At 40.3% G+C, this 12,095-nt stretch overlaps 1 protein-coding gene across 2 annotated transcripts in view; it reads right to left on the bottom strand.

Annotated features, from left to right (window-relative positions):
• The window catches only part of LOC127629686 (cell adhesion molecule DSCAML1), a 171,421-nt gene extending 161,940 nt beyond the window's left edge, over positions 1 to 9,481 (bottom strand). Inside the window, exon 1 of one of the 2 annotated variants that reach the window (XM_052106891.1) lies at positions 9,232 to 9,481. In XM_052106891.1, the coding sequence (XP_051962851.1) occupies positions 9,232 to 9,481 (250 nt within the window). The remainder of the gene's footprint in view (positions 1 to 9,231) is intronic. The other variant, XM_052106892.1, reaches the window with a different exon arrangement.
• Positions 9,482 to 12,095: the final 2,614 nt, after the last annotated feature.

Below are 12,095 nucleotides of genomic sequence, written 5' to 3'. Positions count from 1 at the left end.
ATGCCACGGCCTACCTGAGCATTGTTTCTGACCATGTCCATCCCTTTATGGCCACCATGTACCCATCCTCTGATGGCTACTTCCAGCAGGATAATGCACCATGTCACAAAGCTCGAATCATTTCAAATTGGTTTCTTGAACATGACAATGAGTTCACTGTACTAAAATGGCCCCCACAGTCACCAGATCTCAACCCAATAGAGCATCTTTGGGATGTGGTGGAACGGGAGCTTCGTGCCCTGGATGTGCATCCCACAAATCTCCATCAACTGCAAGATGCTATCCTATCAATATGGGCCAACATTTCAAAAGAATGCTTTCAGCACCTTGTTGAATCAATGCCACGTAGAATTAAGGCAGTTCTGAAGGCGAAAGGGGGTCAAACACAGTATTAGTATGGTGTTCCTAATAATCCTTTAGGTGAGTGTATATATAATGTAATAATTTCATCTAGGCTATGTGTTTCACAACATTGTTAATCAGAACTGGCGTCTCAAACCGGTGTGGGAGGCGGGTGTGCTAACAAGGAGGCTAAAGGCTACAGCCTCTAGCGTCAGTCGCTAGAGCACATTTTGAGGTCAGGACAATGAGGTTTACACATTGCACAGCTATCTACCAGGTGGCTCCCTTTGCACTCATCCCCCTAAACCTCACTCCCATCCGGGTCACGGCACCATTGTATCCGGCCCTGATGGCCCCGCTCCGAACTGGCGTCTCGAACCGGCGTCTCTGGCTTGGGAAGCACTTGTGCTAACAAGGAGGCTAAAAGCTACAGCCTCTAGCATCAGTCGCTAGAGCACCTTTTGAGGTCAGGAGAATGAGGTTTACACATTGCACAGCTATTTACCAGCTGGCTTCCGTTACACTCACCCCCCTAAACCTCACTCCCATCTGGGTCACGGCACCATTGTAACCGGCCCTGATCACCACGCTCCAAACCGGTGTCTCGAACTGGCATCTCCGGTGTGGGAGGCGGGTGTGCTAACAAGGAGGCTAAAGGCTACAGCCTCTAGCGTCAATCGCTAGTGCACCTCTTGAGGTCAGGAGAGTGAGGTTTACACACTGCACAGCTATCTACCAGCTGGCTCCCGTTACACTCACCTCCCTAAACCTCACTCCCATCTGGGTCACGGCACCATTGTAACCGGCCCTGATCACCACGCTCCGAACCGGTGTCTCGAACCGGCATCTCCGGTGTGGGAGGCGGGTGTGCTAACAAGGAGGCTAAAGGCTACAGCCTCTAGCGTCAATCGCTAGTGCACCTCTTGAGGTCAGGAGAGTGAGGTTTACACACTGCACAGCTATCTACCAGCTGGCTCCCGTTACACTCACCTCCCTAAACCTCACTCCCATCTGGGTCACGGCACCATTGTAACTGGCCCTGATCGGCCGGCTCCGAACTGGCATCTCGAACCGGCGTGGGAGGCGGGTGCGCTAACAAGGAGGCTAAAGGCTACAGCCTCTAGCGTCAGTCACTATTGCACCTCTTGAGGTCAAGAGAATGAGGTTTACACACACCACAGCTATCTACCATCTGGTTCCCATTACATGAACATGCCCTAAATGGTTGCTTTGCCTGTTTTGGTGCATCTCGCGCAGGAGCGTTGCATTGTTTAGACACCATGTCATGTTTCGACACACTTACGTTCTGCAATAAGCCTAAAAGTGTGAGAAGCGACACTTGCTAACACCATCAACTTTTTATAAGGTGCTTTGTTTGGAGAAAATCTGCTAAGAAAATAAATGTAAACGTGTAAAGAGATTTGTTGTACTTGATGCTTAATAAAAACAAAACACACATAGCGACTGCATGAAATACACAAAGCATGCAAATGTCCTAGATCGGGGCTTTATATGTCTGTGGACTGTTTATGAAGGGTTTAGGTAATTTAGGGGATTCTTAAGGACAGGGGAAAGATGATAACCCCATTTCCTCTCTCTTTGTTTGAAGATGACTTGCGTGCAAGGGCTAACTAGCCATTCTCGCTACCATATGCCAAACAAGAATAAAGGATTGGAATGCACTGCTCCATTAATGATGCCTGTTTTGTCTCAGTCTATCTGCCTGACTCTCAAGAAGGAATCATACTTCTCCACCCACTTCTTCAAAACAAACAAACAATGTCTCCTGCTTAAAGAATTTCTTTGCTCATCATGTTTTGTAATTTCTCCATCCCTTTCACCATCTCTCCCTGTTAATTTCTAAATTTTCCTCCATCTCAGTTTGTCCTTTACGTAGTCCCTCATACTTGTGTGAATTCACAAACATTTGCGCTGCATATACATACTTATATACATATTTTTTGGTGTGCAGTCGGTATGAAAATGGCGTATGAATATGTACTGCAGATAGGCTAGGCTATTGCCAATGGTGAAATGTTTTGCATAATGCAGCTCTCTTAGTCTCTCATCTGCATTTGCTTAGACACACACTCTCTCTCTCACATACACACGCATAGATCTTCACAACCAGTCCCTAAAGGTATCCACACACAAGCAAAGGAAATGTGCTATCTCTCTTTCTGTCACTCTCTCTCTCTCACCTACATAAACATTTCTAAATGCAGACACATTTTTTTGGGATGCACAACTGTTTTAGAACAACAACAGCGCAATTCAACCTTCCATTTGCCTCAGAGCCTCCCAATTATTTTATTTGCCGATTGTTTAAGGGCCATTTCCGCTGTCAAACCTGTCTGTATCACACTATAAGGCTGCAATTTTTTTAACAGCTTCCAGTGTCATAATGTTTTCTTTAACCTTTTAAAATGACTCATGAGATTAGCAAGTCAGAGACAGAGAGAGAGAGAGTGGAGTTGACTTTCTCTGAAAAAGCCGCTGTTTTATATTTCTTTCTTAGACAACCCACTTATCAAACCAATAATCATTTATGCATGACACCGTCAAGGAAAAATCAATACTACAGGTGCTGAGTGACTTCCAGTTGAATCTAAAGTCAGCTGTACACCGCATCCTGTTATATTGGTTTACGATAGCAATAACAAGAGTTGTGTGAATGCGTCTCAGGCATTTCTCCATAGCTAGGCTGAGGAGGACACATGTACACTTGTGTTTAGATTACATTTGTTCTGGTATATTAGAGTAAATCTTGGCTGCCGCTGTTGTCCCTGTGATTGTTCAGTGCTTTGCGTGAGTGAGCTCAAGTGGAATGGAAACCAGTCGTATGTAGCCTCCCACATTTGTATGGCAATCTCATGAGAGGAGAGAAAGAAACAGAGAGTGTAATAAGGTATGCTGTACATGTAAACCTGCATTTTGCATATACTTTATGTATCTGCTGCACATAAAATTAATTTACTATATATAAGTGCACTGAAAACCCTAATAAGATGACTACTCAGTTGATTGACTAAACTCATTCCCTCAATTTGAACTGATTAATGGTGTCTCCAAAACTTGTGTAATTAAGTTTGCTAAACTTGGTGATTAAATAGATTTAATTTAAAGGTGCTATATGTAAGACTGCAACAAGTGTTTGAACTTGAAGTGTACTGCAGTCCAAATTCAAAATATTGGAGAGTTGTCTGCCCCACCCACCCCAGACTAGAAGCTCATGCGGGTTGCCAGAATGAGGACACGCAACAGGCTGTGTCTCTCTGCCTTGAAACCAGGCTGCACATGATACACAGAGTATGAATGCAAGTACTCAAATGTTGAATTTACTCAAAATGTTCATCTCTACTAGTAGCCAAGATCAATTAGAAGGCTAACTTTAGGTGGCGCTCAATGCATACCTGCTAAGGAGAAAATTAGCCAACCCAGCGTCCGTTTTAAAGGATTTCTGAGCTTTAAGCTGTCTCCATCTTCCAAAGGCATCTCCAATATTTATCCTTATTTTACTACGCCTTTGGTCATGGTGGTTTTTAGATGGATGGCGAGGCTATTTAGGTTGGGTGGAATCTGTTATCTCTGATCTGATCTGGCTTCAATGGCTGCAGCAGGCAGTGTTGTTTGCCTGCAAACTTGTTCAAATCTGGCAACCCAGCAGTGTCAAAATACTATTGGTGAGTGGGCAGTGGGCGGGATCACACAGGCCAAAACATAAACAGAAATTAGTTTTTTTTTGGGTGTACTATCCCTTTAAGTTAAGGTAACTAGATGCAAGTAGACTCAACTCAGATTTGCTATTAAAATTTTGTTTCTACTTAATTTTAATTGAATTGACTCAAATTTAGGTCACAAAATAACAGCTTAAATAAAGATGATTCTAACTTATTCTAGATCAATCATTAAAAAAACGTATTTCTCCACAGCAATGCATATACACTTGTTCTTCAGAGTCCACAAGGAGAACCGTGATGGTGTTAAAAGGGTCCAACTTAAGCAAAGGGGACACAGATCACACTGTGATATCAAACCAAACAAATATTTGCGACAAAACAACATAAATAATACTACAAATGAGCTAAACCCTCTATGAATTCTTAATAGCAACTATTTAAATTCCCTCATATGTTTACTTTGACCAAAGAAACATAATATAATAATTCAAGCACAAGGTATAATGGGTATTCCCCATAGCCGAAATTTGGTACTCAAGTTTGAGTTTGAGATTTAGCACTTCAAATCTTTAGTATATGGATTTTTAAGAAAAATATGTTCAAGCAAGGGCTTAGATTTGGCTTGAATAATGGGGAGTTTGCATCTACATGTTTCCATTGATCATGGTATAAATATGGGGGGAGGGGTGGTGGGGGGGGGGGTATTTGCCCCCCCTGCATTCAAGGAATTATTTGAGATATGAGCCCAAAACTTGACATTTGAAGTCATGTTTAATTAAGACAAATTTATTTTCCCAGTCATGACAACATTTGGGTTCACAGTGTGTTTAAAATCTTAGTTGAGGTTGTTGAAGTATCATCCTTTTTATTATGGGGCTTTTGACATAGTTAGGGGTTCTTTTACCTCACTTATATTCTTGCACTGCAGCATCAGGGGAGAAAAAGCGAAAACATTTTTAGCATTTGCTCAAGACTCTAGCTCAGACTTCAAAAGGAATCATTTTGAGGTGGAGTGTCAGTCCTCTTTATGCATTTTACAAGATAATAAAGGGTACATGTGAAGGAATTCCCTGTGTTTCTTTCAGGTAGTTTACAAACACTTTATTAACTCTAAATTGCCACGTTTTACCTCTAAGTGAGGTGCAGTCTCCAAAAGCAACCACAAGAACTAGCAATTCTGCTCTCCCTGTCATTAGAGCAATTGTTTTGATTTCAGTCAGTCTACGTCGTTTCAGTTACCTGTTGAACGATTGTCGCTCTACAACACTCGAGTCTAGATCGATAGGTTTGATGTAACTATCAGAAACAGAACGCGGGTGTCTCGAGATGCGTTTTTTTAAAAGTTGAAGTTCTTTTTAAATTGACATGGCGTCTAAAAAACGCGGCGCTGAGTAAAACCAAGAGACGCGACGCAACGGTCAAATACGTCCGTCTAGCGCATCTTTACACAGCCAGAAAACTTGAAAAACAGCGCGGACGTATTCCAAAAATAAAACGCGTTCTGTGTGAACGGACCCTAATGGAACAAACAACAAGGGTCTCGAGGCGCGTTTTGAACAGTTTAAGTTCGTTAAAACGCACCGCTGATAGGCGCGAGACTCGACGCAACGGTTAAAGACACACGTGTACATCCTCAAACATTTAAAACATAGCTCAGGAACGCAAGGACGCGTCTTTTCCGTAGAAATGGCATTATATAATACCTTATCCTGTCTCTAACAGAACTTTGCGCTTGGTGAATGATTGAATATTTTACTTAGATAACTACTACACAGTTTATGGAGTAAACTGTCGGCAACATGTGACTCGTGATGCTGTCATACACAGTGACTCTTCATTTGTATAGAGGAAGTGTCTTGTTAAAATGCACTCATGTCTACTCAGAAATTACGGCAAAGGGGAGGAACAGGTGCATATGATGACAATAACGAAATAGAGAGAGAGAGAGAGAGAGAGAGAGAGAGAGAGAGAGAGAGAGAGAGAGAGAGAGAGAGAGAGAGAAATAAATGGAGTCCTTATGTCCAATGACCTGATTTACTTTTGGAGTGGGGGATGCGGCAGATCTACTAATTGCGCAGCTGGGAAGAACAGGGGATTTGATGGGGGGGAAGAGAAAGGAAACCAATTTTGCATATTTCTATGAGGGGGAGACCGGATGGGATGGAGGTGTCCTGATGTGAGGAGCAGGTTTGACATTGCACGCAGTTTGGAGGTGAAATGGCCTGAAAGTGCACAAATAATGTTTTCGAAATATGTTTAAACATTTCTGGTCTGGTTAAAATTAGACATATAGGTACACATCCCATCAGTAATAATAATAATAATAATGTCTGACTCTAAAGTGTTTGATGGGTTGGACGTGGCGAGCTCCTTTCAGTCACATTTTAATTTAGGCAAATGTTCCAAAAATCGGATTAGACCGGATAATATCGCAGCCACCACACAAATTTGACGACCTGACGACTGCTGATCCTTAAAATAAATATTGGACACACACACACACACACACACACACACACACACACACACACACACACACACACACACCGAACAGCCTGCTCTTTATTCCTTATTCAGCATTGAAGCAAAAATGGTCATGAATTGCATGAAAGGAATAAAATAAATAATTAATTCCACCCAAAATTATTAATGTTTTTATTAGTCATAATCATATTAGCTATGCATTTTCTAAAGTTTAGTACAGTATTATATAAGATATATAGACAATATATAAAGAATATTGTCTCACGAAAGGAAAAAAGATAAAAAAAAATGTAGGCTATTAACAAATCAATTGTTATTTGATATTTTATAAACAGATTTAGGGCTGTAGACTTATCATGCTATAAGACTACCACATCTGGACAAAAACATGGATTAATAATACATTTTTACATTTTAAGACCATAAATAAAAAAATTAAAAAACAATTAATAATTTATTATGTTTTTATTATTCGTAATAATTGCTAGGCCTATTCATATCATTAAAATAATAATTAAACAGATATAATAATGGTAATAATAATAATATAATATTTTTAATAGTATTATTAAATAAATTATTCAAATCAGCAATGTCAAATTATATCTCACAATGCAAATATCAATAGCAATTTCCACAGATAATATTGTTGCATCCGTCGGTGCGTTTTTCCATTTCATTTCGTTTCATTTCCATAAAAAGACAAGCTGACCCTAGAGACTTTACACTGGATCTGGTTCCCCTCCCGCTCGTAAGCCCGGGGTTCAGGTGTGAAGGCAGTGGGGGTAATACGCTACAACTTGCCCGGGTCACGATAACGCATAATAATGTATTTTAAATGGCTGATAAATTCTAACTAAAATAAACGACTAAAACGTGCTCCAATGAAAACATACAATTATTCCATGAAATGTGGAGAAAAAAAATATTATTATAATTATTTACATTTTTTATATATATGCTTCTGCATTCCTTGAAATAGAAAAAAAAAAAAAAAAAATGGAGGCGCGGCCCGCTCGGAAAATACGCAGTCCTAATGCATATGCATGTATGATAATTGATGTGCGTTTTACATCTCCTATCGACCATGTCATCAGAGCTCAAGATACATGATAAGAAATATCGTGTGAAATTGACAGAATATACCTCAATTAAACCTATAATTACTCTACCAGAAATTAAAATGAAAACAGAATAAAATAAGTTTGTTTGTGACCTCCGTATTCCGTATTTACGCACTTTACGCCCTACTGCACCCTTCCTCCCCCACACACAAACATACACAAACACACATTAATACACACCACATTTCTCTCTTATAAACAGAGACAGAGAAACAGAGAGGGATAGATACAATAATCCTGACCTTACATCCTCATTCAAATGACATTGTAAATGAAATGTAAAAATAAACTGAAGCGTGGATTCCACTTATCAAAATATAAACCGTACTAAACTCAAGCCCTTGTAAAACCAGGTAGAGTATTTCAAGTTGAATTGATGGTGGTGGGTAAATAAAAAGCAATACTTGACAAAGCAATCTCAGATGAAGGACACACACTTCAAAACCGGGACACTGAGGGCGGGAAAGTGATTTCTTTCAGACATATTTTACAAGATAATGTAGGAAAAATATGAGCAAAAACTGAAAGCATATATATGCAAGGCTGACGGGTGGGGGAAGGGGAGGGTGTTGATGGGGGTGTCAAACAATTTTTATTGAAGAGAGAATAAAAATAAACATTGTCAGGAATTGAGGGACACAAATAATTAAATTAGTAATTAAATAACCGTAATCATGGTTAACATAAACCGTACATTCCGTTTGCACTTACACAAATGCAAATTTGCCATATCAAACCCACCATCAGCACAGTCAAACCAGGGATCTGTTGGCACAGAAAATGGAGGACCACTAATTGCACCAGCGCTAATTGGAAATGAGGCTGCATATGCCATTATATTTCCAGATGATCTATGCAGAAAATCTATGCTCTGAAAACATATAAAGATTTTATGGCAAAATACTAATTATTCCCTTTCCTTAGGGCATGTAAACAGGTCCAACGGTATTTAAGCCATGAACAGACATATTCAAATCCCAAGAGACAGACGGGAAGAAATTTGCATCCCCTTTTCGAGCACAGCAACACTTCGGACATATAAAGTAGGCTACAACGGGACCAAACGAATTCACACCTCACTGACCAACTCTACTTTTTCCACCAAACATCTTACAGAAGGCCAAAAGTGTATCTCAAATGCAGAGGATCGATGCAAAAATCTGCTCCCTGCCTTCTCTCCCGTTTTACATATTAATATCTCAACAGCATATTCATATCTTGCATACAAATCATGCTATCTCTCCCATCTTTGCGCACGGGAACATGCAAACCCAACACAAGCTCACGAGCTTATCTGTCGTTAATCGCCAACTAAAGAAACACTTTTCTATATTGTAAACAACCAAACCAGATATTGAGCGAAGTTTTATTAGTTTTCGACAGATAAAGAAACTTCGAAACATACAGATGTAATGCGAGAGCGCAATAAAATAACGCATGAAATGAAACTTGCAACTGCTATTTTTGATCAAAGCGACGCCATTGGAAACAATTCCCACAAACAAGTCAACTTAAATTACATTTTTAAAAATTGCACATTTTATTTCGACATTACAAGAAGAAGGGGAAAAAAATCAGCAATAAATACTTTTAATAAATACCTTCTTGAAAAGAATACAGCAGGAGTAAAGTTACCAGCCACATGCCATAAATAGCAGGTATATTTCTCAGGAATGTTTTGCAATCCCGACGTGTGCACTGTGCAGTATTCGGCCAGGCGAGGCTCCGTGCAGGAGTGGTGACGATGCTCCCCGGCGATCTCTCCAGCCCTAGTCCCGGACTCGCCAGCGCCGAGAAGCGGGGAAGACTTTGGTCCCGCCTCTCATACCCTCCCATCCGCGGGACCGTCATCCGAGCGGCCCCTCCTTCGGTAGTCTAATAATACGACGCGATGGAGAGGTGCTGCACAGCAGCGCGGTGCGGGGCCAGAGAGGACGCGGCGAGGATGGCGCACGGAGTTTTGTTGGTGGGGGGTGGGCTGAGTGCATCAGAGAGGACAGGACTTAACATGATGTTGTTGATGTTGTTGTTGTGAGTGGTCCACGTGTTTGGAGACAGCTCGGGCATTCTGTGGCACTCAATGTTACCATGGCGCACCTGGGAACTGAGGGGCTACTTTTTTACGCACAGTGGATCACTTACTGCGAAGTCAAGAGGCTTATCGTTCACTGATACAAATCTGTTTCGCTCGTCATCTTTGTCCTTGCGAATGTGCCTGCGCGTAAAATGTATGTAAAGTGTTACTCTTCGTGCACAAGTCTCTCATTGATTGACACATACTTGCGTCCTTAGAGACAAGGTGCACAAGACCCTGTCACCCTCTCTCTATACATTAACGTAGCCTCTAAGTGTATGAGGGAGAACGCGTGCCGCGCGCTTCAGAGGCGCGCTGAGCAATGCCAGAATTCCCGGCATTGTTCCGCGCTCAAAATGAGAGGACTGACATGCGAGGGGCGTATCATGTATCACTATTGTCTCGAGTGGCGGATAATGCTCACAGACCTCGCCGGCTTTATCGGTCTGTTGACTGTGGTGTCTTTCAACACTATCCAAGTCTATAAAAAGAAACCTTTATAATTCAGTTATGGCAAAAAAAAAAAAAAAAAAAAAAAAAAAGATTAGATAGATAGATAGATAGATAGATAGATAGATAGATAGATAGATAGATAGATAGATAGATAGATAGATAGATAGATAGATAGATAGAAAGGGAAAAAATAATTAACACATTTTAATTTTGCATGTGTCAAACCCTTAATATATCAGCTTCAAAAGAACAAAGCAGGTTTTCTGTGGATTATTTTGGCAATGATATGCAGCAATGCTAGAGTACATATCTGGGTGTAAAATTACAGGGTGGCACATTACCCAACTTAGGAACCCACAACAATGTTTAGACTAGAGGATAGACTGCTACCAATGGTTACAATGTTTTGCTTGATGGTTTCTGCTCCAGTGCTTTCACCTCACACTCCCACATCCTCTTTGAGTAATTATTGAACCGTTACACATGCTGTACTGTTATTGATTATAGGCTATGTGCAGCCCTGTCAGTGAAACAACGATACAGATATCCATCAATCTGACATTTGATTCCACAAACATTCTGATAGTGATGTAACCTTACCCAGTCCCAGATAGCAGTTCGTCTCATATGAATACGTGCAGTGGGGTCAGACCATTGAAATGGAATAATCGTTAGTGAAGTTATGTTCTAATTGTAGAACATAGGCAAATGAACATGGATTGTACTGTAAACACTAAACAGCGAATAGTCACTACTAGTGAATCAGGGGCAATTCTAGAATTTCAGTGGTAGGGGGCTCATAATGTATTTCACTCTGTTGCATAGATATTTTTTAACTATGTTTTCAGCATTCAAAATAGCAAGCTAATATTCATTCAGAATATTGTAATTTTCTATAATAAGCACACTTATAAAGTTATACAAAATTATTCAAACAGCTTACAGAACCATTCAAAGAATATATTTGTATTCTTCATTTATTAACACAAATTGTAGAATGTGAATCAATAATTTGCAACTTAAATAACTTGAAAATAATTACAAGTTTGAATTATGTCCTGTTGTTACTGGAATGTCATTAGTCACTTTTACTCTTAATTAATCCAGCCCCTTTCTCCCCTTGTTAAACAAGATTACCAAACCAAAAAAAAGACATGTCTCCTCTCCTTCAGTCAGTCAACAGTCTCTGTTCCTCACCTCTTCCCGAATCGAATGGGGGGATGGGGCATATTCGCAAATTGTCCAAGCTGCTCTTGTCCATACAATAAAAGTGAATTGTGACCATGAAAATATTTTCTGTGGTTTAGGAGGCTAAAGCCCTCCTAAATACATTTACATTTATGCATTTGGCAGACGCTTTTATCCAAAGTGACTTACAGTGCATTTATTACAGGGACAATCCCCCCGGAGCAACCTGGAGTTAAGTGCCTTGCTCAAGGACACAATGGTGGTGGCTGTGCCCCACTACCACTCCTATAGTGCCTGTAGTGAGATTAGTTTTGTGGATAATTTATATGTCCTACACAAAACTTGCACCTTTAGAATTTCAGATAAATATCTGCAGATTTCTAAAACAAATAAAATAAAATGGGAAAACCCATTGTTCACAAAGTTATGTATAATATTTTGACTACTAATAAGCAGGCCCAGACTGAATCTGTGCAGTGCATGCAGAATTCAGCCGAAAAACCTGTCATACATAAAAGTGTGTATTTCCCAACCCTTTAATAATTGGCTAATTTCATGATGCATTCAGCTACAAAAATAGCGCAACAGTGCCCGCCCACTTTTTCAGCCTTGGTCGGTTAGGGAAGTATTTTTCCAATTGACTTTTCAAAAATCCTATATAAAAGAGTTCTAAACCATGAAGCCAACCAACCAGCTCTGAGGTGAATCAAACCTATACAAACTTTGATTTGAAGCTAATAGTATTTGAAA

This window comes from Xyrauchen texanus, chromosome 36 (genome assembly GCF_025860055.1).
Source record: "Xyrauchen texanus isolate HMW12.3.18 chromosome 36, RBS_HiC_50CHRs, whole genome shotgun sequence".
NCBI lineage: Eukaryota > Metazoa > Chordata > Actinopteri > Cypriniformes > Catostomidae > Xyrauchen > Xyrauchen texanus.
Note: the sequence above shows the minus strand (reverse complement) of the source record. Positions and strands in the feature narration are given on the sequence as shown.